The sequence below is a fragment of the Chanodichthys erythropterus genome, chromosome 10 (assembly GCF_024489055.1).
Source record: "Chanodichthys erythropterus isolate Z2021 chromosome 10, ASM2448905v1, whole genome shotgun sequence".
Taxonomy (NCBI): Eukaryota; Metazoa; Chordata; class Actinopteri; order Cypriniformes; family Xenocyprididae; genus Chanodichthys; species Chanodichthys erythropterus.
This window is the reverse complement of record NC_090230.1, coordinates 609292-636472: the sequence shown is the minus strand read 5'-3', so window position 1 is coordinate 636472 and position 27181 is coordinate 609292. Positions and strand designations below refer to the sequence as shown.

General features: G+C 37.7%; 1 protein-coding gene across 2 annotated transcripts in view; it reads left to right on the top strand.

The window, feature by feature from the left end:
* The window catches only part of tasora (transcription activation suppressor a), a 44707-nt gene that overhangs the window by 1736 nt on the left and 15790 nt on the right, over positions 1 to 27181 (top strand). For both annotated transcript variants that reach the window (XM_067395769.1, XM_067395768.1), the window contains exons 2-11: positions 12789 to 12934; positions 15973 to 16065; positions 16238 to 16310; positions 17414 to 17505; positions 17595 to 17726; positions 17852 to 17985; positions 18066 to 18094; positions 18684 to 18789; positions 18888 to 18991; positions 27027 to 27130. In XM_067395769.1, coding sequence (XP_067251870.1) covers positions 12789 to 12934; positions 15973 to 16065; positions 16238 to 16310; positions 17414 to 17505; positions 17595 to 17726; positions 17852 to 17985; positions 18066 to 18094; positions 18684 to 18789; positions 18888 to 18991; positions 27027 to 27130 — 1013 coding nt within the window. The remainder of the gene's footprint in view (positions 1 to 12788; positions 12935 to 15972; positions 16066 to 16237; positions 16311 to 17413; positions 17506 to 17594; positions 17727 to 17851; positions 17986 to 18065; positions 18095 to 18683; positions 18790 to 18887; positions 18992 to 27026; positions 27131 to 27181) is intronic.

Here is a 27181-nt window from a genome sequence, read left to right as displayed (position 1 = left end):
AGAGTCGTAAGATTTTCCAGCAAAGGACAACAAACTCTGATGTAATCTGACCAGGGGCCGTTTTAATAAGGAGATTCAACCAACTCTGAGTTAAAACTTGAACTCTGAGTTGACTTAAGGCCAGAACACACCAAGCCGGCGACGACGAATTAGTGGCAAACAAACTGTGGGGTTGGCTCACGTCGGCAGCGTCAGTGTCCAAAGTGGCCCTGCCACACCAAACCGACGCTAAACAGCCGACGGCCAAGCAGCACGTCAGTTCTGCGCCCACGTGAGATGAAATGCCTTTCCGAAACAGCAGGTGGCAGTAGCTGAGCAGCCAATCAGAATGATCAGATGGCCAGACGGACCGATGAGCTCCAACGCCGATTCAACATTTCGAATCGGCCGAAAAAAGGCAGACGAGGACCAACTTCAGCCGACGGTGCAGAACACACGGAGAAAACTTAGTCAGCCGACGAAGAAAAACCGACCGTCGGCTTGGTGTGTTCCTGTCTTTACCCTGAAATGGGAAACTCTGAGTTTTCTATTTCAGAACAGTTGAATTGAGTTAGTTCAATCGACTCTGAGTAGGTTGACTCAGAGTTAAGCGCGTGCACCATGACTCTGAAAAGCCATCATCAATGGAGCTCCGATATTACGATTCACCTTGGCATGCCAAGAATTTTTATTTTTTGGGGGGCAAATTATGTTATACTATTTATCATGTAGGCTAAAAGTAGCAGTTCTTTTCAATGATTGTAAATAGTAATTAGATGCTATTTATTTTTTATACTGGCAGATACATACTATTTGCACCTCAGTATTGTTTTACATTAACAGAATGCAATAATAACGGAGTATAAATTATTTTATCATTATTAAACACTCGTTAGGCAATTTACTTCCACTTTTAGAACATTTTATTCATTTTTATTGAAAATAAATGCCTTTCTGATGTGATATGTGATGGGGGAAAAGGGAGAATAACGAGTTTGGCAGAAGGCAGATTCGAACCCAGGCAATCGCGTCACAAGTTACTTCATCGTGCTCAACATGCTAATGCCTACTCCACTGAAGCCATTAAGCATTTGTGTTGATTTTAACCTTGTGTTATATTGGTGGCCAGGGCTACTGTAAATTTGCACTTAGTAATAGACTCCGAATAATCTTATTTTCCGTTTGCATTAAGATTATTTTTATTACCACACTGGCAGATATTGATCATTTTACTTACGTAAAATGCACTTAATTTAGATCCCCCCCCCCCCAGGAAACAAGACTAAATATCTTATATCATTTTCTTATACAAAATCTTGCTTTAAGAATTTTTAGATATTTGTACTTGAAATAGGACAAAAAACACTGAGTATGAATAGCATTTTTGCAGCATGAATGAATGAACTATTTAAACATCACTTGCGCTTTAAAAAGTGGGAGGAAATCAAAGGAAACTCTGGGTTTTCTGAAGAAAACCTGCTCACGACCAGGTTAGGTTCACAGAGTAAGTTACCATGGTAACTGACTCTGAGTAAGAGTTACCTCCCTTTTAGAAATGGGCTTGACTTTTACCCTGCTTTCTTGGGTTTGACATACCTCCCATTCTGAAACATAAAACCCAGAGTTTCCCTCATTTCAGGGTTAACATAATCAGAGTTTTCACTTAACCTCCTTTCTGAAACGGGCCCCTGGCCATGAACCGTTGCCATGACGATGAGCAAGTGGTGAGAGACGTGCGCGGATTGGCCCTCTGGTTTGTCAAGCACTGCCATGACGTTCCTTGTGAGAGATGTGTGCGGCTGCACGCTCCAGTAACTTTCCACACTCCACAGGCGCCGCATACAATGTATTTGTCAGGAGACCGGAGTAACAACTGCAGATTATGAGTTACCTGCGGTGAGTCCGACATAATGAATCCACTAATGCCTGGTTCACACTACAGGAGTTTTAAAATCCTATCCAATTGTAAAATCTGGTTGCAGCACACACTTCAGGAGAATCTTTGCAGATTTTCTTCCCTCAAATCTTAAATCTTATGCTCACACTACAAGATTTGATTCGCGGAGCATCACACACTACAAAATGTTATTAAGATTTTTTTTTTTCCCGAGGAAGCGCGTCACGTGATCTACGCAGCAGATCGAAAGCGGATGTAAACAAAATGGATAGACTGAAACACGGAAACTTGCTGTAGCAATAATAATCGTTTGTTGTGAGAACACATAAGCGGAAGAATAAACGAGTGTGGATGAAAAAATGGTTGAGATGGGCTCACCGTGGATTGTCAGTTCTTCAGCGAGAAATGGAGGTAAAATTTACCTTTTATTACTATCGTAGTGTGCTAGAATGTTTACCGTTATAATATTGCCTGTCTACTGTAGTTCAAAAGCGCTAGTGTCACCTTTTACATTGTAGATTTCTTGATCTTGAGGTGCGTCCCAATTCGCGTACTTGTGCACTATTCTGTGACGTTTTTAAGTATAAATGGTGCGAGTAGTGCGTTCACACAGAAAATTCCAAAAAGAAAAAGTGCAATTTAAATACCCGGATGATGCACTAAATTAACGGAAAAAACGAAGTGTGGAATGTTGGACACTTCATGCACTCAACTGTCGCAGCTTTAATTACGTAGTGGAGGGGAAGGGACGATCAGACTCCGATGTTAAATGACAAAATAACCTTACACAATTCACGCACTTACATGGATGAGTGCATAGTGCACAAGTACATAGTGTATAAGTGCATAGTGTATAGTGCGTCATTTGGGACGCAACTTTGGTTTTGCGGTCACCATTTCGAAATGTCTGTCACTTTCGTCGCGTCGTATACTTATTTCCTATTGGCTATTGTGGCAGTACTGATGTTATTACAATCTTGCTCATCCCGATAAATATCAAACATGTTTGATATGATCGGGGTGAGCCCGATTTGTGTGAGATCAGATTGTGAGGTGCAAGATTTTACCTGTGAACGTCTCACATTACCAGATAATCTGCGCCGAAAATCGGAACCGATCGAGGTCGTGGACAAGATTTTTTCTCAGATTCTCGGGAGGGGAAAATCGGGCATAAATCGGCCTAAAACTCCTGTATTGTGAGCCAGGCATAACATGACACAGCGAATGCCGGTGGTAAACACTCGTGATCCAATACTCGTGCACGAGTTTTGGGAGGCGTTCCCTTGAAATGAGCTGTGAAGGAGGGGGGTTGTTCTTACGCATGCGCTCATTTCAAAAACTCACTAAGGCCCCATTTACACTGCACGGCTCAAGTGACCCAATTCCGATTATTTTTTTCATCCCATGTGGCACAGATCGGATATGAGTCACGACCGTGTAAGCAGGAAAAAAGCGCATGGATTCCGATTTTCACAGATCGGTTTCAGGCCTCATTCATATGTGGTTATAAATCAGATATGAATCGGATACGTGCGTTTGCGCCTGCAGTGTAAGCGGGCAGATCGGATATTCCCCTGTAAATGCGACTCCTGCGTCATTGAAAAGTGAGGGTTTTTTAATATTTCGCGGTACAGACATACCTATAACAAACGGAACATCTCTAGTTGACTGGCAGATTATTAATTGCATTTGTTTGTGTTAAATAAAAGGCGATCTGACTCTTGAAATCACACTGAGTATTCGTTGTCGCTGTTGTCAGTGACGACGGCTCGTGCACAGACGCACGCTTCAGTCCCTATTCGTTCCATTGAAACCATAAAATAAAGAGCGCACAAACTTGCAACTGCCCTTGATATACAATCACTGATGAATGCATTTGTTTTAATGATTCAAAAAAAAAAAAAAAACACTAGTATAGAATGGTGGATTCGAGCCCATGAAGCTGTGAATATCTACCCGTGCCCAAGTATTCTTCAACTCGCACGCTTCCAGCGGAGCTGCGTACGTATAGTGTCGTGAAGAATTTGTATTATTTTTATGTAGGGATGTAACTATTGCATTAAAAGGGTTTCTATATGAATTCATGTCAATAAATTAAGCTCAATGTACCATTGAAATTGATTTGTGATGTCAAATAGGCTATTTTTGGTACGTTTCGCCAAGTGCAGTGTAAAAAGGACACATCCGATACAGGTCACCTTTAAAAGAAATGTAAGCACGTTGTCCAAAAAAATCGGATATGGTCAAAAGATCGGATCTGTGCATTAAGACTTGCAGTGTAAATGCGGCCTAACAGTCTTTGGTTTCTCAGTCGACGAAAGGATCCTCTTTAGCACCTTTAAGGTGATTGTCTTATTACAAACTGTGTACATTTTATGGAAAAATAACACGTTAACACTACAATACAAGTAATTTTCAAATGTCCCCCCTGAATTAGTTGGTACAGTACGGTACAGTAGTGTTGTGTATTGCCAAGAACCCGGCGATGCAATACACATCATGATACAGGGGTTGCGATAGCATTCGCAGCCTTTTGTTTTGTGCAAATGTAAGTTGTAATATTGTTTATTTTATGTAGGCCTATCTATATCTGATTTATCTAATATAGGATGCATCTGGTTAAGAATTAACGCTGTCGTAAAGCATGCTTCAACTTCAGCTCATGCAGCTCAAACAGCAATGCACAACTAATGATTTGGACTGTCATATTGCTTAACATTAAAGAGAACAATGTTATAATAAAACATTGTGAATTATTTGGGGTTAGTTGCCGTTTAGTTGTTTCATTGCATTGCTTCAGGAAGAGCATGTCCACAACATGATTCACACATTCTGAATAGCACATAACTTAAGTGCAGTGTGACCGCCCCCTTTTCGTTCCATTGACTTCCATTCAAACGCATGCGAATGCATCAGACCAGAAAAGACATTGTACAAAAGACCGTGTAGACTGTGACGTCATATCACGACCATCACAGCATCCGATTAATTTCACATGTTCAAAGTCTAGTGTGACCTCTGCTTTAGTTCATATTCACTTGTACATTCACATCATTATGTGCAGATATAATTTGTAAAATTGTTTATTTTGTAAATATCTCATATAGGATGCATTTCTCTGAGTTAAAGGGATGGTTGATTATGATTTCACTTTTTTAACTTTAGTTAGTGTGTAATGTTGCTGTTTGAGCATAAACAAGATCTGCAAAGTTAGGATGCTCAAAGTTCAAAGCAAAGGGAGATGTTTTCTTTTAAAGAAATTGCTTTTTAAGGACAACCAATGGCTGGCACGGACTGCAATGAGCAATACAGTACATAACACAAATGCAATAGCATGTCATAAAAAGCAAGATGACAACATAAGTTATAATCGTAATTAAACTAAACTAGTTCTATCTTCATGCAGCATATATTCTCTGACTCTGTAGGCATCTTACAACAGTTCCCACATGAGTCATTTATAGATTGTCATGACGGAATATAGTAATCAATGACTTCAAGATAGTTAACTCCACATCCGCTACATAAATTCATCAACTAACCATTCCGAAACGTTCTGTTGCATTCTTCATGTTGTCACTTCTTCTTGAGTCTCTCCATCATTGTCCGACTCCGGTTTGAACATAAAAGGCTGAACCGTTTCTGATATTTTCAGTGAGTCTGTGTGAGGTAATTGGATCTGCTAACATGAGCTCTTGAAACTCCGCCCTCTTCTTCGGAGCAGCAGCTCATTTGCATTTAAAGGGACACAAAAACATAGTGTTTTTTGCTCACCCTCAATAAGTGCCAATCTTAACATGCTATAAAAAATTATATCTGGTGTATTTTGAGCGAAAACTTCACATACACACTCATTTAACTCATTTGACTTATTTAACACCTTGTAAAAGTTGCATCATATGACCCCTTTAAATAATGTGCTAGCAAAGCACTCCAGTTTACCGGTGTTCATTCAAACAGCAAAGCATGTCTAATAATAACTATGATTGGGACTGTCATATTACATAACATTGAGAACACTATTTTAATAAATTGTTGTGAATGTATTGAGTTTAGTTGCCGTTTTCAGCGCGTTGTTCCAGGAAGAGCGCATCCAGAGCAGGAGTACACATTCTGACAAGCACGCATCTGAGGCGGCGTTGGTGACCTGTATTAGTCGTTATATTTGATTATTAAATAAGTAATTTAATAAATTATCACAGCAACTCATTTTACAATCCTTCTAGCTCTTTATTTAGATTAAAAACCCTTCTCATTCATTTGGTGAGGAACATGGCATTTTGAGCAGCATTTGCACACCCTGTTGTGCTGTTGACTATATGCCACTGCAGTAGACGCATATTGCAGTATTAAGGCTAATGATTAATCGATTCATTGATCGTTAATTTAAACAATGATCGATCATGGGAATTTGTGAATCCATAATGGGAACATTGATGTTTCGATTAAAGTTTATGAGGGCGTGACTAAAATCCTGACAAGGTCTTGGTTGGTTAAATGCTCTCGCTGTCTAGGGCAACCTCATTGACCAATGTAATAATGTTGTACTACATTGCTCTTTGTATCGAAATATATAAAACTGTGTTTGCGAGAAAGACCCGGTGTGTGAGAGCGAGTGAATCAACAGTTTTAGTTTTAATATATCTCCAAAAAGGACAGATGAGAGTACCAGGAATCTATGCAAGCTGCCAGTATGCTAGAATCTCTCCCGGTACTGTGAAGAAGAAAAAAAGCAACAAAAAAAGAAGTGCCGCACTGCCTGCACAAACAGCTGGATGCGCAGGGTTTGATTTTAGACTGTTTATAGTCAGGTAAACAACACGTAGCAGCGTTATGTTACCATTCGTTCCTCAAGTCTCTGGAAACACACGGCTGGTTCACAACAGGCTCCAGTTTGCCTGGCCGAGAACAGGCTCTGGCTCCAGAAGGTGAACCATTCTGGTGAAAAAGAGGTAATAGGAACTTGAGGACGCTTAGGACTGGACATACATATTGGTTGGACCATACATATTGGTTTGTTTTTTTCATGTTGTGGATGCTGCCATTTGAGCATGAGAAGCAACATTTATGACACAGTTTGTGTCTGATTTTTTTTGGGTGATTTCAAATAAGAAATGTAATTCGAAAGTTTGGTAAACAGCTTAGAAGAATTTGGTGTTTCCCCATTCAAAGAGATGAGAGCTTTTTGCTTGCATGACTGAAATAGATGCCCAAGAGGCATTTCAAAGATAGCCGGCAAGTAGGGGTGGGCAATTTACCAGTAGACACGATTAACTGGTAGAAATTTGTCAACCGTTAGAGATTTTCAACTATTGTCTCTATCACGGTTATGCTCACATGATGTTGCTGCTTGCACGCTATATAGTTGTGCAAGCCTATAGTTTGCTTGCATTTTTAAGCGTTTTAAAAACAAGTGGTTTTTAAACTGTTGAAGCGCAATTAGCAGCTAAAGACAACTGATTTCAACATATGCACGCGTTCTCGGAGAGACTTTTTCCACAGCACTGCCTGAGAGATACGCGACTTGAAGCCGCTGCTCATAGAGTGCTTTTTTGCCACCGAATTGGGCTTTAACGGTTAAATACACTTACCTATGTGTTATGTTTCCTGGGCTGCACTTATAATGTTAGTATGCTTTTTACATCCAAAATTGTCATAATTCATAAATAAAAGACATTTTTCCTACCCTGATTTTAGCCCTCTGTCTGCTGTGAGACTTCAGTGTAAATGCCCACTGCTGTGATTGGCTAACGTCTTAGATTTAAAAATAGACTTTTAATATAGTACTCACTCTTTTAGCATGTATTTACTATTACAGCTCTCAAGGTGAACTAATCGTGAAAAGTGCTGCATTACATTTATATCTATGGCATTATATTTAGATTGTGGCATGAAAGGTTGCAGTGATGAATGCTGTAGCCGATCACAGACATGTTGAGCACGTCAACTCAATTTCTGTACACTAACAAATGATTTCATATTCACTAACAGTGCAAACGCAATATAATTAAGAGATTCGTTGAATAAAATGGGAGTTTTACGCGTGTCCGTTACGATAAACTTGCACTGTTCGATTGACCGCTTCAGCGCGCTGCTCCAACGATTGCAAAGGGAGCTTTCTTTGATCGCTTTCTATATATAATTTAATCACCGTAAATAACAATTATTTTCATCCTACTAAGAGAAACAACGCAAGTTGATGTTCAGTCACTGGTTTGATTTACTGACACACAGACATTTCTCAGGTCAGTCGGAGCGTGCATGGTACGAACAGTGCGTATATAGCCATAGGCCTACAGCTGCAGGCGCCACTGCGGCCACATATCTAACCAAATTAGTCACACTGCCAGGAAAAAAGGAGGACGGAAATCGGGGTGCCGCGGGCCGGATGAAGATGATTGGTGGGTAGGGCTGGACGATTATGGCCTAAAATCAAAACCTCAATTAACTGAACATTTTACCTCAATTGTGATTAATGAACGATAATTTTGTTTCTGTTTTTTTTTTTTCTTGCTTTTTTTCTTTTGGCCATCATAGTTCACTGACAAGGTTTGTATTGTAAATATGATTGACTATTAAAGGTGGGATATTTTTTCCTATTGAAAGAGTGATCTGACATAGCTCACTTTCAGCAGTTATTTATCTATGGTTTGTAACATTTCTTACAGATTTCTGCTCGTTGTAAATCAGATAAATTAGCACAGTACCACTAATGAGAGCGATTGCATGTGTGAATTAGTCATACCGTCTCTCTCTATTAATTGTGATGCTGTAGGTTGTAAATAGCTCCTTCAAAAGTAGAACAATATATGCTATAAGTAGTTTTGAGTTTCTAAGCTACTTTAGTGATAAATCACAGGACAGCGCTGACAAGTAGTTACACATCCTATAGGCTAAAATTGCTTGAGTCCAAACTGGCAAACTATAAAATGAATACAATTGACAAAGTTTAGTGAAGACGCAAGGCTCACCACTCGCGCGCCATCACCATGCCTGTGTCTCAATGTGCATACTATCCTGCCAATAGTATGTGGCATTAGTAATATTCAATACTTTTTTGGATGAATAGGGTGGATAGTATTGGGGTGTAACGGTACACGTATTTGTACCAAAAATTTCTGGTATACATATTTCGGTTCGGTACCAACAAATATAGAGTTGTATAACCCATTAACCACTTTTTACCACCATTAACCACCAATAATTGCATTAAGTTCTGTCTTTTTTTTTTACTTTCAATAAGAAACAAAAGTTCATCCCTCAAATTCTGTCCATTTTATCATGAAATTCAAGCAATAAATACCGTTTTGATGCTCTTTGATGTGGCGTCACAGGTCACTGTACAGGCACCTCATTTCAAGCGCCAGCGTGGAGCGCGAGTGAGAGCGTTCATCTCTTCCTCTTTAATACTAGTTACAGAATGAACATCTGAAGGTATGCTGAACACTGTACTGTAGCTTACTGAAACGTATCTCGTGTTATCGCTCAATCAGTGTTTCAACCGCAGAAAGACAAATGAAACGGCTTATAAACAATGTCATGTTCATTTTCTTCAGAAATGCCATTCAGTGTCCACAGCTTGTTAGTTCGCTAGAGAAATTAACTCTTTCCCAACAGATATGCACTATATTAGCCTATATATTCATTATATTTTACTTAAGCTGTCTTGATTATTTAATGTATATGTTTAATGTATGTTTAAATAAATCTGTCATGAAAACAAGTTATGATAGCCCACTGTGTTAATGAATGTATTTTACATGGAATTTTTAAATACATGTTTTTATGTAAATTGCATGTAAATGCCTTATATGCAATTAACATGTTTGCGTACAATTTTGATGTGAGTGTTGATTATTATATCTAAAAATAAATAGCAACTTGTAGGGCTGCACAATTAATCGAATTTCTAATCCCGATTACCATTACGGATGCCACGATTTCGTAATCGTTCAAAGGCGCGATTACAAAGAAAAATATCCACTTACATTATTCTGTGTGTTTAAGAGGTGTGAGAGCATATTACGTTGTGAGAGGTGAATCATGACTACTTCAGAGTGCAAAAGGTCTAACCAGCACAAAAGAAGCTACTAATGACATGTGTACGCTGATGGGAAACACCATGACCCGCCATTTTCAAAAAGGCGTGTACACAGCACAGTGTTGTCAAAAATATCGATATTTTGTTATGTATTGATACTGAAATATCTGAAAAGATACCAATACTCCTTTCTGCAGTATCGATACACGGATACCAGCTGCGCGTTCTTGCTTTCCTCTCTGACAGCGAGTTGAGATGCGCACGCCTACTCTCATTCAATCGTCTCATGCTCTCAGGTTTAATAGTGTTGGTGTGACCGGGTCTGAATTTTGGCATGGTATTGCACATAATTCTATTCACTCCCACAGATTTCGCCCTCACGTGAATCGCAGACACATAATAATGCCGTTTTTGACGTACAAGTACCAAAATAAGCTCTTTTTCTGGCTTATTAATGGTTAAATATATTCAGAAACAATGTCACAATGCCCATCTTGCAAAACAGTTTAGGAAGAATGTGTCCGTGCGTTCGTCATGTCTTATAGGGACATCAGGCAAATAAACGTGCCACTCTCTGTTGTTAATGTTAATCAAACGACAAAAGACAAAGAGAAAATCACTTACTGCTCTTGACTGATTAAATTCTGTAACTTAAATTGATTAATCTGTATTTATTTTACAATGATTATCCAATGTTATTTTACATTTGATTACTTTTTCCTTATTCAGTTTCTTACCTGATTACTACTTTAGACATAACTAAAAAAAAAAAAAGCAGTCTGTTTATTTTCTGTCTTTATTCTATTGTATTTATTTGTGCTATAGTTAGTAATTTCTTAATTTGTTCTTATTTTATTACTGTTTACTTTTCCTTTTTTGAATTCAAATTACCACTTAGAATCAAGCTTCCTTGTGTTGTGTGTAAAATATTGGAACAAAATTACCCCATTGTAAAAGCAAATACATTGAGTTGGCAAATATTTGTGAGATAATTGTAATGGTAATGGTTTATATATGAAAAAAGCTTTATCATATAATTTGATCTCTTCAGAAGAAATTTTTGATTGCCTAGACTTTCAATAGATGGACAAAAAAAGGAATAATATTAGAATTATCTATATGACAGTATATAATTTTTTTTTTCCCCCCATGGTATCAAAAATGGTATCGAATATCAGTACTTTTCAAGGTATCATATCGAAGTTAGAAATTCCAGTACCGTGACAACACCACAGCCTATATATTTAGTCGATGAACTAACTCTACAAACATGGAAAAGAGTGATAGATGGACCTCTCAACCTTACGCAAAGGAGAAAATCCATCAAGCAAAACATGATTATTGCTTCAAACAATGGTATAAAGCTATTCAAAACATCATTCAATGTAAATTGTGATAATCATAATTAATAATCGCAATGACAATTTCAAGGAAATAATCGACAATTATGATTTTTGTCATAATCGTGCAGCCCTACTCTGTTGTTAATTGTAACTTTTAAAATTATAGTGATGTGCAAGAAAGTGCTGCCTATATAGTTTACAGCATTAGCAGAGATATAATTATAATTTAATTTATTTAAAGACAGACACAATTTGTTCAGTAAACACTACATTCAGTTTTAATACATTGTGCAGCATTAGAAAACAGTCTAATGCCATCATGGATTCTCGTCTGTGGAATGCACCACTTCCGGTTTTGTTGGTTTATTTGACATGGGTAAATTGCAAAAGGGGATTTTTTTTTTTTTTTTTTTTAACAGCCTAATGAGATTATTAAACTGCTGAGAACCATGGCTTAATGAGAGCTAATTATGGCTGATTATGAATGTAATTTGATCGTGACGACTGATCTTGCCCAAACACATTGGTCTAATCTGTGTTTAAAGTCATGCAGTGTGCGGTGTCTAAAGTTTCTAGTATTAATTTAAGAACCAGCTGTTGCCAGTCTTCCTCACAAAGATTTTCCTAAACATGTTTAATAATGCAACTGATGCTTGTGACTATGCTGTGGAGATGCATTTCTTGTCAAACATCATTCATCCTTATTTTTGTAATTTTGAAATTTTTCTTGATTACACATGTTGTTTTGATGTTTCTTGTATCTTATTTCACAAGTTAACATTGCAAGTTAATTGTTTTTAGGCAGATATCTGCAGATGGAAAAAAAGTGAAACTGCATTCTGTAAAAATTCACAATAAGCAGTGATTTCTTTACTTATAATTATAAAAAAATTGAAGTATTCTTTGTTTGATCTGCAGTCTAATAAAAGTTAAATATATTTGCATTCTAACTTTTCATCTGCACAATATTTGCAAGAAAGAATGTGGAATGACAGCTTTTTAAAATAAAATACGGAAAATAAAAATGGAATTTTTAATCTGATTAATCAATTTTTTAATCTTTACTTAATCTGATTAATTTAATCAGATTATTTAAAAACTTATACTTTCTTCCCCATAAAAAAATTGAGGCTTTGATAAATAAAAATTTGTAAAAACAAAATTTGTTGTGCAAAGATGGCGGCTGTGGTTCAACCAAGTAAAAAAAAAAAAAAAAAAAAAAAAAAAAAACCCTAATGGTTTTGCAATACCACTACACTGATTGAAGTAATGCTCAAAAATGTAGTAAGATTTAAAATGGACAAGCAACCTCAATGAGACCACTTGAGACTGGTTGACCCAGTGAGGTGTACCGTAAACAGCTTAAAGCTCATTAGTGGTGCTACATTGACAAAATGAATTGGCTACTTATGTCATTCCCCTGCCATATTTTCCATGTATAAACAAGGCTGCTTTCTAGGGCACAGACTGACTTCAACAAGAGATTGTAGTTGTATTGTGTTCTGATGGTTTTGTTCTCCGTTCACAGCTCTGTTTCAGTATGTGTCTACGGACTCCAGAGAGTTTTCTGACATCCTTCAGATCCTCACCTCCAGTTACAAGGACTCTTCCTCAGCAGGGACGTTTGTGTACAACAAACCTCGCCTCGTCCACAGTGAACCACTGGAGAAAGACGTAAGAGCATATTTAAGCATAATTTTTTAATATGCCATATAAATGAGATTGAACACCTTTTATAAAAAATAGGGATGCACCGAGTCCGATACCAGTATCAGTATCAGGCCCAATACCAAGCTCATGTACTTGTACTGTTACTCGTAAAAATACCCCTATACCAAAGACCGATACCTCAACTGACAGAATTGTCCGTGCACAGAGACACTATATTTGTCATTAATGTTAATAAAACAACAAAACATGTTAAATAAATGTATACATGGTAAATAAACCTGTATCTGAAAAACAAGTTTATTTAATTTGTATATCTATAGTATTTGTTGTATTGTTTGTAATTTATTTTTATATAAAAACAGTTTTATATATATATATATATATATATATATATATATATATATATATATATATATATATATATATATATATATATATATATATATATATATATATATATATATATATATATATATATATATATATATTGGTAATTGTGCCCTTTGAAGGTTATTGGACACTCTGAAATTTTTGATCTTTTAAGTTTGTGACAAGCACATAAAAATTATTACTTTTTTCATTACAGTAATAATAAAGAAGCTGTCCTACATTCATTAGTCTCACTGTGTTGTGCTTGGAAAACTGCAACATCAAAAAAAAAAAAAGAGAGAGAGAGAGAGAGATAAATGAATAAATGCATTGACATCGGTATCTGTATCGGTGAATACTAGAAAAAAAGTATTGATACTCATACTCAGTCCTTTAAAAATGGTATCAGTGCATGCCTAATAAAAAAATATACATGTTGAATTGTCTCAGAATCTTTGTGTAGCTGTCTAAAAGTTAACTCTCAGTATGATTCACTTTCCACATGGCAAGTGGTGTTTTTGTTCTATGCTCAAGGTCAGCATATACAATCCTAACAAGAGAACAGTAATACCACACAAGTCTCAACAGTAAAGATGTTTTGCTAGGCCAGTAGTTCAGATTTTTGTTTGGGCAGGGCCATTACTTCCAACAAACATAACTTTTTTTGCAGTTTATAGGTATATATATTTTTAAACTGTCATTACCTGTTTGAGCATAGATCTAAATTCACAAATGCTTTGGAATGCTGAGCTACCAGGGTTACAGGTGTTTGCACCATTGTAGATGCTCCTGACTTTAAAGATCACCGAACTGTGTAACGTAAATTATGTTAATAATGCAATTTCACATGCTTCAGTTTTTTACTTTCGTTAAATTGTTTTTAACTAGGGATGTGCTGGTATTGGGCCCGATACTGCACTTGTGTACTCATACTCATCAAAATGATCCGATACCAAAGACTAATACCACACAGCATGTGGTGTTCGTGTCCAGACAAAGAATCACAGACAACAGAGCAAACATAGAGCACATTTGAGATATCAGAGGATATCTATGAAGTAAATGTATCTAATTAACAGAATATTAAACAAATTAAATATTCGCACAATCACACTATAGCTGCTGTGCGCAAGCTGATAAGCAAAACATGCAGAGTGCATTGAGTTGTCAAGTTGTCAGTTGCATCCCTTTTTCACAGACATCGCTGGAAAGTTTGTAATTGCGTCAGATATGGCAGCAGCAAAGGACGTTACTAACCTTAACTTACATAGCGCGCACATTTCTGTTGCTGACAGAGCGCGTGCACTTCTGTTGCATGCTCTTGATTGCTGATCGTGCACTTAGCACGCATGCGTCATTTGAATTAAAACCAAATGGTATATGTACAAGCAAAAACATGAACTGTTGCATGATTTATGTATGACAAGTCGTTCCCTACATTATTACAGGAAGGTGGTACAGTCATATGACGTTTTCAATAAGTTTTCTGTGTGTGCACAAACATCCGAAGCATGCACCCAGAAAACTGCCTCTCAGACAGCGTACAAATAACCTATTAAATCAAGTTCTCTTGCGCTTGAACGGAAAAACTCACACAAAATTATGTCAAAATACCCATATAGGCAAGCATCCTTGTGAAACATATTCGGTTATGTGTTAAGAAAAAATCCATATGAAGCCCTGCTGGAGCAGCTCTAAATATTACTATGCTATTAAAGTAAAGATAAAATATGATATATGAAAATATGAAAGTGCAATACATTTTAACAGGCATAATTAGGCATGAAAATAACTGAAGGATATACCTATTTGCTAAGCCAACTAATTTGATTCATGTTGTTTTGTTTTATCTGCCCAGTATTTTTTTTTTAAATTAAAAATGCAACGAAGATACAGGTATCAGTACTTGGTATCTGCAAGTACTAAAAGTGAAAGTATTGGTATCAGACTCTTTCTGGAAAAAGTGGTATCTAGTTTTAACACATTGAGGATTTTAAAATCAATCATGTGTGTTAATGTTGACAGCCTTAATTTATTTATTTAATTTCTCTTCAGCTAAGGAAGGAAAGTCATATACATATTGGATAAGTAAATAATCAGGACATTTTTGGGTGAGCTATTCCATTAGCAAAAGTTCCAAGTGAGTGATTCACAGTCGGATTTGCCTGGCTGTGACCATATTATAAACCAAGTTGTACATGTATACAAGTGACTGGATTATGATCAGATCACTGAAAAACCACATTCAGTGGTGGTCAGGGAGGAATCGTCAGCACACTGAGCAAGTTTGTTATTTGCATACACTTACATGTCACTTTGATAGATTGAGTTGTAAAAGTTCTAACTTGTTGTATTAATTGTCCTAATATTATGTAGATGTATTCCAGTTGCATTTGTCTATTGTCTTCATATCTCCAATTAAAAATCTGTAAAAGTAAGGACAGTGTTATACACAATGAATTCACAAAATCTCATTCTTCATTCCTTAGGAACAATTATTTTTCATGTGGTCAACTGAGATGCAAGCATGGCTTTAATCTGGTGTAATTTTATTGCGTGTGCATATGTCTGTGTTTTTGAACAATGGTACTTTCACCTTTGGCATTTGGATATCTAGATTGTTCTTGGTAGATTAAGTACAAAAGTAATATTGTTATGTTTTGAATGTGCAGTTCATGGAGAAGAGAAGGGAACTCAAGCAGGATGGGCGCACAGAGAAAGAGCTGTCTGAATCATTCTGCTTCCTGCTTTGTGACGATCAAAAGGTAAACGGCTTCTTTTGTACAGCCTTTTATTAGTTCAGTACCTTCAGAATGATCTAAACAAATGATCATTTGTTATTCTTTGGTGATGTCATTCATTTCTGAGCTGGTTTCTGCTGTGATAATCAGTCATGCCTGCAGTGTAATTATGCCTGTGTTTATTTGCTGCTTGCAGATCTCAGTGGTGTGTGAGAGAGGTCTGTCTGTTGGCTGCAGCTGGATGAATATGTTGGGGAATCCTTCTAAAGGTGAAATTGCCAAATCTTCACACTACATTTCATAACACACATTCTTGAGTTTTGGGGAAGTGGTCTGTGATGAGTCACAGGAAATGAATCGAGTACTACGCCTTGTCAGAAAAATACCTAGAGAGTATTAACTCTAAAACATTTTTAATATTATATTAATATTAATAATATTAATTAGTATACATATTAATTAGTATAATTTATTATAAATATCATAATTATAAATATTAGTATAAATTAGTATAAATATCATAAACATTAAGTTTTATTTGACAGTACAATAATGTTGTTATTTTTATAGTAATATATTTTTCAGTGGCATGCACAGGGAAAACAAAAATTTGTTTTAATTTTTTGAATTTAATAAAATAAATTAAATTATTGTAATAGTAATAATGATCATAATAATAATAATAACAACAATAATTAGTATCACCAAAATTATTTTTTATTACCAAAACACCAAAATTAAAGTTTTCATTTAGCCAAAAATGAAAATAAACTTTATTTAATAATAAATCAATTTTATTTAATAATCAATTTTTATATATATATAATCAAAACACTCAAATAAAAATTGAGTTGTATACAAACATTTAAATGGCACATAAAGCAGTTTTATATCAACTTTATAATATTTATAATGACGTGTCTACTCCAGTTTGTTGTTGAAATATAAACAGTGGCTGTAATAAATAACTTGCTTTCATGACAGATTTATTCAAACATTAAATAAAGACAATGGGTTAAGTAAACATATACAAAATATCCAAAATAGTGTTTATATTTAGCAAAATTACTCTAGTCTTATTTTTTCTAGCTGACAAACAACCTCCACTGAATGGCTTTCATGAAGTTAATGCAACGTTACGTGACATAAGGTTGAACTGAGAATTTGACAGCTGAAACTTTGCTGAAAACTTTGCTGAAACGTTTCATATCAAACGTAACAAAGCCCAAAGCTTATTGCGATTATTGGATCAGAAGCTCGCTGCAAATTGTTTAGTCAAGTTTTGTTCATGCATCAAAAAAAAAGATGCATGACTAGAAAAAACTTGTTCATGTAGTGCCTCTAATAAATAGTAAATATGTTGATATTGCAGGTGTTTACCTGTGTCAGTTTTCTGATTTACTTCAAATCAGCCCCATCGAGCCTGGATCCACAGGAAACATCATCATATTTAAAGTTATAAAGGTACATCAGCAGTTTGAATGATCTGTTATTTTCAAATGAAACTCGTAGTGTTTTTAAATCTGAGAAATGTTCGATCTTCTGTCCTTCAGGGAAAAGTCAAGAGTGTACATGATTGTATGTCAAGAAGTATGGATCCTACACCTAAATTTGACAGTCATTTCTCCAAGAACTCAACTCGAGTGACATCCTTACAGGCGTACAGGGCATTTGAGTATACTCAGGTAAAAAAGTGCTGTTTTCGTCATTCAAGTATGAGTAAAAAAAAAACTGACTAAAAATGCTTGATCAAATGATCATAAGTGCATTTATTTTTACTCTGAGATGGCTGAAGGGTCTTTCTTCACAGCAATATTTCTACGAGTATGTGGATTTCGACATTTCATCCAGGCCGAGACATGTGTGTCCATATGCTGTGGTTTCTTATTACTTTAAAAGCAAAGAGGCTTTGACGGTCGCCCCCAAACCGCTTCCTCCTCTCAGGTACCTGAATGCTCTCCTTTACTCTTGGTGCTGTGACTCACAAAACTCAAGTTTTTATTAAAATTGTCTTTGTTCCTCAGGACCAGTCAGCCATCAGGGATGAGCAGAGGTGAGCATCACTTCAGTACTGCAGCATTTGGCAGCACATGAGATGTTTTTTCAGATATTAATGGTTTTCTGTGGAACATTAAAGCAGTATTTTTTAAAAATTTTCCAAGATCGGTTTTCCTTACTGCAACAGCTTATATAGTCTGCCAAGCTACAAAAAAACACCATAAAAGTACACAAAGAATTTAGCAAAGACTGTAACAAAAACGGTGCACTCATATTATTATGAATGGGACAATGTGCAATATGGCAAAATAATTCCTGCCTTCTAAATAAAAGCATTTAGAAACAGAATTTACTGTAGAATGAGAAAATGTATGAAATTTAATCATTAGCTAGGTTCGGTGAACAACTTTGGAGAACTTTGTTTCCCCATTCAAATAGATAGGAGCTGTACTGTCACGACTGAAACAGCTGATCGAGAGGCGTTTCAAAGATGTCTGCTAAGTGAAATTACTTGCCTTATCGGGGACTTTGGAATTTAGTCTTCATTAACTTGTTGTACGGAAGAAATTAAAATTTTGTGGAATAGGGGAAAAAAAAACATTTTCAACTATTCTTTTCCTTTGTCATTTTCATTGTTGTGATAGGTAGACGCAGCTACACGGTATGGCGGGGACATTTTGTGAATGGAGGAAAAGACATGTACCAGGCCTGCCTTCGATCGCTCTCTCAGCCTTTCCTGCCCTACAAACTGTAAGTCCCATGGACAACAGCAGTCACCTTGTGTATAGTAAATGGCATTGTGCATGTGGAATCACTGTGATAATGAATACTGACTGTTGTTGTTTCAGGCCAGAGAAGATTGAGATCGGTAAAGTCATGAGCCTGATGCAAGTGAAGCAGAAAATCCCACCTGCCCTTTTCTCCTGGAATCTCTACACAGGCAGCCACGAAGGTTTTACCACTAAAATATCGCTCGGTGCTTTAATCATCTTTATATTGGCCATTGGTCACCCTGCTCTCTAAGGGGCCGTTTACATGACACTGTTTTCAACAAAAAATGTAAAGCTTTTTATGCGTTTTGTTCATTTTAACACTGCAACAGTGTTTTGGGGGCCTGAAAATGCAAACTTTAAAAAAAAAAGTACAAAGTTTGGTAACACTTTACTTGAAGGGGTGTGTATAAGACTGACATGACACCTTCATAATCATGACATTACATATGTCATGAATATGAAGGAGGTTTTATGCATGTTAATGATAACTGTCATTAAGTGTCATTCGCTCAATTATGTCATTTTTAATGCAAAGATGCCATTGTTTGAGATGTCTTTATGACAACTTGACATAAATCAGTACATCACATAACCTGTCATAAACATGACATAGCAGATTAATTGTCAAAATTAAGAAACTACTTTGCTTTATGGGTTAACATTACATAACATTATTTTGGTTACCCTTCAGTATAGGGAACACACAATTAACTATGACTTTCCCCTCAATAAACTCCTAATTTACTGCTTATAAATATAGTTAGTTGTTAAGTTTAGGTATTGGGTAGGATTAAGAATATAGAATAAGGTCATGCAAAATAAGGCATTAAAATGTGCTTAATAATTACTAATAAATAGTTAGTAATAAGCAACTAATTCCAATATTTGATTTTTGATGGCCAATGCCAGTATCTTAAAGAGAAGGATGGCTGAAGTTGTACTATGAATGAAAATAATTTTTATTAAATACTTAATTTCTTATTTTACAGTACAGTCTTATAATATATTTCTTATTTTGTTTAACATATTATTTAATTTTATGCTGAATTGGTCAATAACGGTGGGAATGTGCCCTATGGTAAACTGGTACCCTGTGTAAATAAAAAAGAAAAAAAAAGAGAGATATTATTTTGTTCACATTTAGGCATGAATCTTTATGTTGCGATAATTGCTGAAGCTTTTATCATGGTATACGGTATTATCACGAAATTGAAATAAGTTGCAAAAGTGTTGTCATAGTATAACAGGTTTAAGAACTCTTTCATATAATAACGCAATACTCAAAAATATATATCAAGTATAATGTTTCAAACAGATTAAAGTGCAAAAGAATTATAAAGAGCAACAGGTAACACTTTACAATAAGGTCTTATTATTTAATATTTAATTCATTAACTAAGATTTAAGAATGAGCAATAGCTACATTTGTTACAGAAATATCATATAATACTTTTTGTTAACAATAGCTAAAAAATACAACGGATCATTGTTCGTTTTAGCTCAGGTCCATTAATTATAATTGCAACCTTTTGATTTAGTAATGTTATTAAACATTAACTAAGATTAATAAATGCTTTATAAGTATTTTTCATTGTCAGTAATGAATTAACATGTTAACTAATGAAGCCTTATGTCACTTAGTGTTAATGAACAATAATCAGAACATTTTCAGTCATTATAGGGCATGTTGTAGTCCAGATTAAAATATAAAAATGTTTAAGTTTGAAAATAAATAACCTATTAAGTATTTAAATATTAAGTATTTGGTGCTGTGATGAATAACAACACGAGTATAAAAAAAACTGAATGGCTGTTTGAAGCATTCGCACAGCTGCTTTGTTTACGGGTTTCTGGGGTAACTACAGCATTTCTGCTGTTCCATCAGTGCCCTCTGCTATCAGAGAGTGAACGTGCACTTTCATTCAGCGCATCTCTTTCAATCGTTCCGCTACGTGCTTCTCATGTACTTTGGGCTTGTTTACATCAGTACGTGTGACTCTTTGATGGAGCATACAGCAGTGAGCATTTTAAACGGTTGATGGGTAAAGTATTCTTAAAATGTATTTTAAAAATTTGAATAATTCATAATGAATAACTATTCACGATATAGAGGGTATGCACGACCGTTAGGTGATTTGCTTCAAAAACATTTTTGTAATGCTGGTTGAAAGTCTCTTCACATCCTGATAGCAATCACAAAGTTAAGTGGTCTAAATTTATATATATATATATATATATATATATATATATATATATATATATATATATATATATATATATATATATATATATATATATATATATATATATATATATATATATATATATATATAAAAAACTCAACTCTGCGTTGCCACGCTTTGGGGAACGTCACACGTGACTCGGTGTCTGAAAAACCAACTATCCAACAACGCCAATGCTCATTGGCCGACGACAGCCTATGACTACATAGGGGCGTGACCCGGATGTATAAAAGCGCGCCCGCGGGAGCAGTCATTATCTTTTCGTCTTTCAGGGACTGCCTGTGTCTTGCCGCTGTCTGATTTCTCTAAATTTCGAAACTGTGAGTATCTTGGTAACTGTGTCTGAGGGCAAAAGTTTTAGGAAGTGTGTGGGTCCTTGTCCGAGGTTTCTGACCCCAGAGGATCCTCACACCCTATGTGTGTTATGTCTGGGTGAAGAGCACGCACGGACGGCGTTTGAGGACACTGGCTGTGAGCTGTGTGAGCGTTTTCCCATGAGAACGGATGATCTGGTCCTGCTCGTGCTGAGGCCGAGCGGCGGCTGCATTCATGGGGGTCGCAGGTGGAGCTTGCCGCTAAGTTTGAGAGAGGTGTCACGGTCTCTCAACCTCAAGCAGCGGCTGGCAGGGATGAGCTTCTGGATGACAATGATGCCATCTCCTTGACATCACCGGATCCAGGAGCGAGTGCTCTTCTGGCTGAGAGCCCCCGAGAGCAGGAGATGGTTTTGGAAGAGGGAGAAGTGACTGAGGTTGCCTCTTTCTCTTCCAAGCCTCCCTGTCCAGCATATGTGGAATTATTGGAGGTTGTGGAACGCGCTGCAGGCAGGCTGCAGCTGCCATGGAAGCGCGTCAGGAAAGAGCCCGTTCGTGGCAGATTGGACGAACGGTTTCTCTCCGATCACATCCCTGTAATTCCTGTGAGCCTTCCATTCCTTCCCGGCCTACATGTTGAGGTGGGGAAGGCATGGAAGAACCCATACTCGGCTAGGATTCCTTTGCATCAGCGGGGGAATTTCGCTGATGTGGAGGAATTGGGCCAGCATGGGTATGTGTCGATGCCCCCCATTGACGAGACGTTTGCTAACTATCTCGTCACGGGTAGCGCGCCGACACTGAAGGCTCCGGTTCTGCCGTCCAAACCCCGTTTGAACGGCAGAGCATATGCTGCTGCGGGCCAGGCTGGTGCTGCTTTGCACACGATGGCGGTGTTGCAAGCATACCAGGCTGACCTGCTGAAGGACCTGGATCAGGGGCAGGGTTTGTCCCCTGATGCGGTGGCTGAGCTGCGCCAAACCACGGATTTGGCTCTCCGTGCCACTAAGCAAACGGCCGCCTCGATTGGAAGATCGATGGCGGCTATGGTGGCTACGGAGAGGCACCTTTGGTTGACCATGGCGGACATCGGGGAGAAAGAGAAGGGCTCTCTCCTCTGCCCCGGTTTCACCATCTGAACTTTTCGGCGGTTCCGTTGAGGCGGGCGTTGGACAGTTTAGGGAGGCGAGGGCGCGTTCAGCAGCATTTAAGAAGTGCATACCGCTCAGGTCCGATTCTGGGCCCAGACAACCGGGAGGCTCTGGTCCGCCTCGAGCCGAGGCTCAGAGGCAGGGTCAGAGATCCAGTGTTGCCTGCTCGAGCACCTCCTTCACTTCGTATTCTCTCTGAGAACTAGTCATATACACTTTCGCTGGCCAGGGGCCCAAGTGGTAGATTCAACCCCCTCTTTTGCGGGTTGTTTACCTGGCTTGGGACCTAAACAGTACCACGAGCTGATGCCACGTGTTTGAGGTTATAGGCCTTCCAGGCCTTCCTTAATGCGTGTTGGCGTACGCTGTACTCCTCTTGTTTAAAGAGTAAGAAGTGTTTTTTACTGAGTACACTGCTTGTCGGATTGTGTTGGGTGGATTATTAAGGAGCACTGTGCAGCTTTCCTTGGCTGCCATGGAAGTTATCTGTCTCTGTACGTTAGACAGGTGTTCAGAGAGGCGTTTTACCATAAAACGGGTCGTTTTCTGAAGTGTACTTCTGTTGTCATGTTGTAAGTCCCTTCCGGGCCTCCATGATTATGTGCTCTTGGCATAGTCTACCTGTTAGGTGAGCTCTACGCTTCCCCCTTGGGGTTGGGTTTGTAATAGTGCTTAGCTCCCTAAGCTGATTATGGTGGTAGGGCCTTCATCTGGCCCCATCTTAAGGATCAGCCCCAGGCTGGTTTGTGCTCCCCTTTCAGGGTTTTCAGCGCACAGCCTCCTCAGTGCGTTAAGCACTGGGTAGATCCTAGGTGAGCGGATTATCTCCCCTCGATATGAGGGTTCATAGCATTCAGCTGAGTTCTGCGCTCCAGGATGCCCGTCTCTACGCGTGGGTCTGAGTTGGTTTCTGCCTTTCTGCAGTCACTCTAACCTATTTTCTTCTTCAAGAATGCATTCTAGAGGCTCTGTATTCAGACAGGGTTGGCCTTGACTAAGTCTGTTCCCCTAGAAGACCAGGTCGGCCTCCCTGGTGGCAATGAGGGTAACCCCGTTCCCCTCAAGAGTGGCTGGCCGAGGTTCCCTTTGGTTCCTTGGCCACATTCCCTTAAAGGGACCACTTTTTCCTTCGGGAAAGTGGGTCCCGGACGCCTTAGCGATTTCTTTAGGCTCTATTTGTTGAAAGAGAAAGGTTGAAGCCTTTTGGAAGTTCAGCTTGGGCTGTTGGCCAAAGGGAACGCTGTCACTGACAGCCTGGTGTGACCCGAGGGGGAGTTGCTGAGCAGTTCGAGAACTGCTTTGAGACCTTTGTTTCAGCCATATTTTTTGGCAGGCACTCTCCTTAATCATGGCGGCGTTGGTATATCGTTCCCCAAAGCGTGGCAACGCAGAGTTGAGTTCCCTTCGAAAGGGAACGTCTCAGGTTACATATGTAACCATAGTTCCCTGAGAACAGGGAACGAGACTCTGTGTTCCTTTGCCATGCTTCAGGCGGCCTGCTGGGCAGTCCCTTCAAGACGATGGATAATGACTGCTCCCGCGGGCGCGCTTTTATACATCCGGGTCGCGCCCCATGACGTCATAGGCTGTCGCCGGCCAATGAGCATTGGCGTTGTTGGATAGTTGGTTTTTCAGACACTGAGTCACGTGTGACGTTCCCCAAAGCGTGGCAACGCAGAGTCTCGTTCCCTGTTCTCAGGGAACTATGGTTACATACGTAACCTGAGACGATTTGCATAGACATGATGAGAAAGTGTTTGGGGGGTGGGTCTTTGAACAGGGTTACGTTGAATAAAATCATGAGAATCACACCTTTTTTAGCTGTCCCAAAAAAAAAAAAAAAAAAAAAGCAACGCTTCTTGGAAGAGTGAATGCATGACTAAAGAGAGCCGTCTCTGCTAGTTCTGCCTTCATGCCTTAATGTAAGAATCTCATAAAGTAGCATTAGGATAACCTTAATTTAACTTGCATATGTAAAGCTTGGGACTGTTAATAAGCCTGACATGGCTGACTTGTTTTAATTTTAACGTTGTTAGCTTTATTTCCACCGAAATTGTACTTATTCCAAATACAGCTTGTGTAACGCTACTAACATTAACATTTTGCCAATGAATACAACTTTATTTTAACTGTACTATACTATATTGTCATAACCACAACATAATTAAACAGTTTGCTTTTTAATCGAGGAATCGTGACAGCCCTATTTCATGCTATGCAGAGTAAGACAGATGCCAGTCATGAGCACCGCAACCAAAACAGCAGCCATTTTACAGTTCCTCCTGAAACAAAACAACAAGCTTATGCAGTGTTCACATCATAACTAACGTAATTTGGAATAGATTAGGGATGTAACGATATCAAAATCTCACAGTACGATAATCCCTTGGTATACACCGCATTCCAAATTATTATGCAAGTGACATATCAGTAAGATTTCAGTAGAATAAAAAGCAGCTTCAAATACCTGTTTGCTGCTCAACACTGGCTTTTTTATAGGTGCCTTTTTAATACAATAAATTTTTTGACCGCAACTTTCATTAATAAGCCTTTATCTGACCGAGTTCTGCTGTGCTCTAAATCACTTATGATGATTAGTTAATCTCCATTCAGTTTTTACACAATATTATTTGTTTTCATGCCTTTTGCACAACATTGGATCATTTCATGCTTTTCATCTTCAGAAAGATCTTTCTTCCTCCCCATATTGCATGAGAACTGTGACTTGCTTAATAATGTGGAACAACCTCAAAGTAGCGTTTCCATAGACCTGGCAAATTATTTTGTCTGAGATTGATACCAGTTATCTAAAAAGACGTGGATAAATAAACAAACATTTTCTTAGAAAAACTAAAATCTGAATGTTTATTCTACTGAAAACTTACTGATGTCACTTGCATAATAATTTGAAACGCAGTGTAAAGTCCATGATACAATATTTATTGTGATATTTTAAAAAAGAAAAAATGTGCCATAAGTGTTTAACTCCCTTGGGTCGGCAGTCACGCCGGCGTTTTTTTTCTTACCAGTGTGAAAGAGACTCAAAATACTCTGTCAATGTTGCACATACAATTAAAAGCTATACACCATTTTAATCTGTGGAATATCTTTTTATTTGTGTACACTCAGAGTAAAAACAAAATGTTGTGCTTTTTGCAAAATAAAGAAAACAAACATGATGCGTGATCTCTCATCTCCCTCTGAACAAAGTCCAATCTGATAGTTCTCAGAAAATGAACTGTAACTTAGTGAATACTAATCACAAAAAAATGAGACTTGTCTAAAAAAAAAAACGCTGACTTGTCAGGTTTTAAATTTTGTAAGTCAAATCAAAAACAAAAATTCTGTTTATGTAATCTGTATGAAAAGAGAGCCATGTCAGAAGTCCGTGATTCAGCTCATTATCCGCTAATGCGGCCACTCCCACGGAACAAGCGCTATTTAGACGCAAATTCTGAGTCAATACTTGTATACATCGTCTCAATCGTGTATTTATTGTCTTAAAAAGTGTTTATCTGGATGTTAAAGCCATGGTTAGCGACCTCTAGAAGACATGCTGTTAGTTCCTGGTTCCTGTTCTTCTTTAGATGAATTTGTGGACTAAAGGTGCACAGAGCGCCCTCCGGCTGCAAGTATGAATTGAAAACAGTATCCAGCGCTCACAGTGAGGACAATAAATATTGAATAAATATTACTCCACTGTGTAGAAAATTGACAAACATATGAGAATCCATAAATATTTCTCCAAATGTGCATGCTTTTAAGCTTAAAGCCTATATGAAATGCCATAGAAGTAACATAACTGTTCAGACACTTTGCATCACAGAAATGCATTATATTTTAAAGAATACTTTACACCATGATGAGCTTTGAGACATGATCAACAGAGGGTTTTTTCACAGCCTACCTGACTGAAAGAGCTCATTATTTATGCAGGACATTAGAGCTCTTTATGCGATTCTTTTGTCTTCTCGGGTGAGAATCACCCATTATTCATGATGATTCACGCCTCCACGCATACTGTTTCTTGACCCAAAGATGTTTTAGAAAATTTAAATCTCTCTATTGTTTTATATGAACAAGCAGGCAGCATAATTTTTTTTACCTCATTTTGAAGCAAAAACTCTAGTCTACAACCTCCAATACCCAGAAGTCTTGTGAACACATATATTTTTTGGCTTTATTTCAGTGACTTAAGTTTTTTGTTTTTTCAATAACCATGCATAAACGTTATTCCTTCAAAAATACAAACATATACATACATGTTCCTCGCATATTATTGTAGCATAGTTTGTGCTGAATACAGTATAATGACACTTTTTCCATCAATATGTTTATGAACAACTGAAAAAAGCACAAATGTCAGGGCATGTCAAAACTTCTCCAGGACCCCAAAAGTCCTCAGACCCCTGAGGGTTAAGCATTATTGTGGGGATGTTAAAGTTGCATTGATTGTGCTTGTAGAGATGTGATAATATAATGTAAATAATGTCTCTGTATTTATAGTGTCTAAAAGTGGCATGTTCTGCAGTCTGTTTGACGTGGTGGAGAAAGACAAATCTCCAAAGAGTTTGACTGCACTGCTGCAGAAACTGGAGGAAGAGGGTCTGGTGAGTGTTCATATTGGGCGTCTAATCCTGACTCATGTTGCTTTGGCAGTT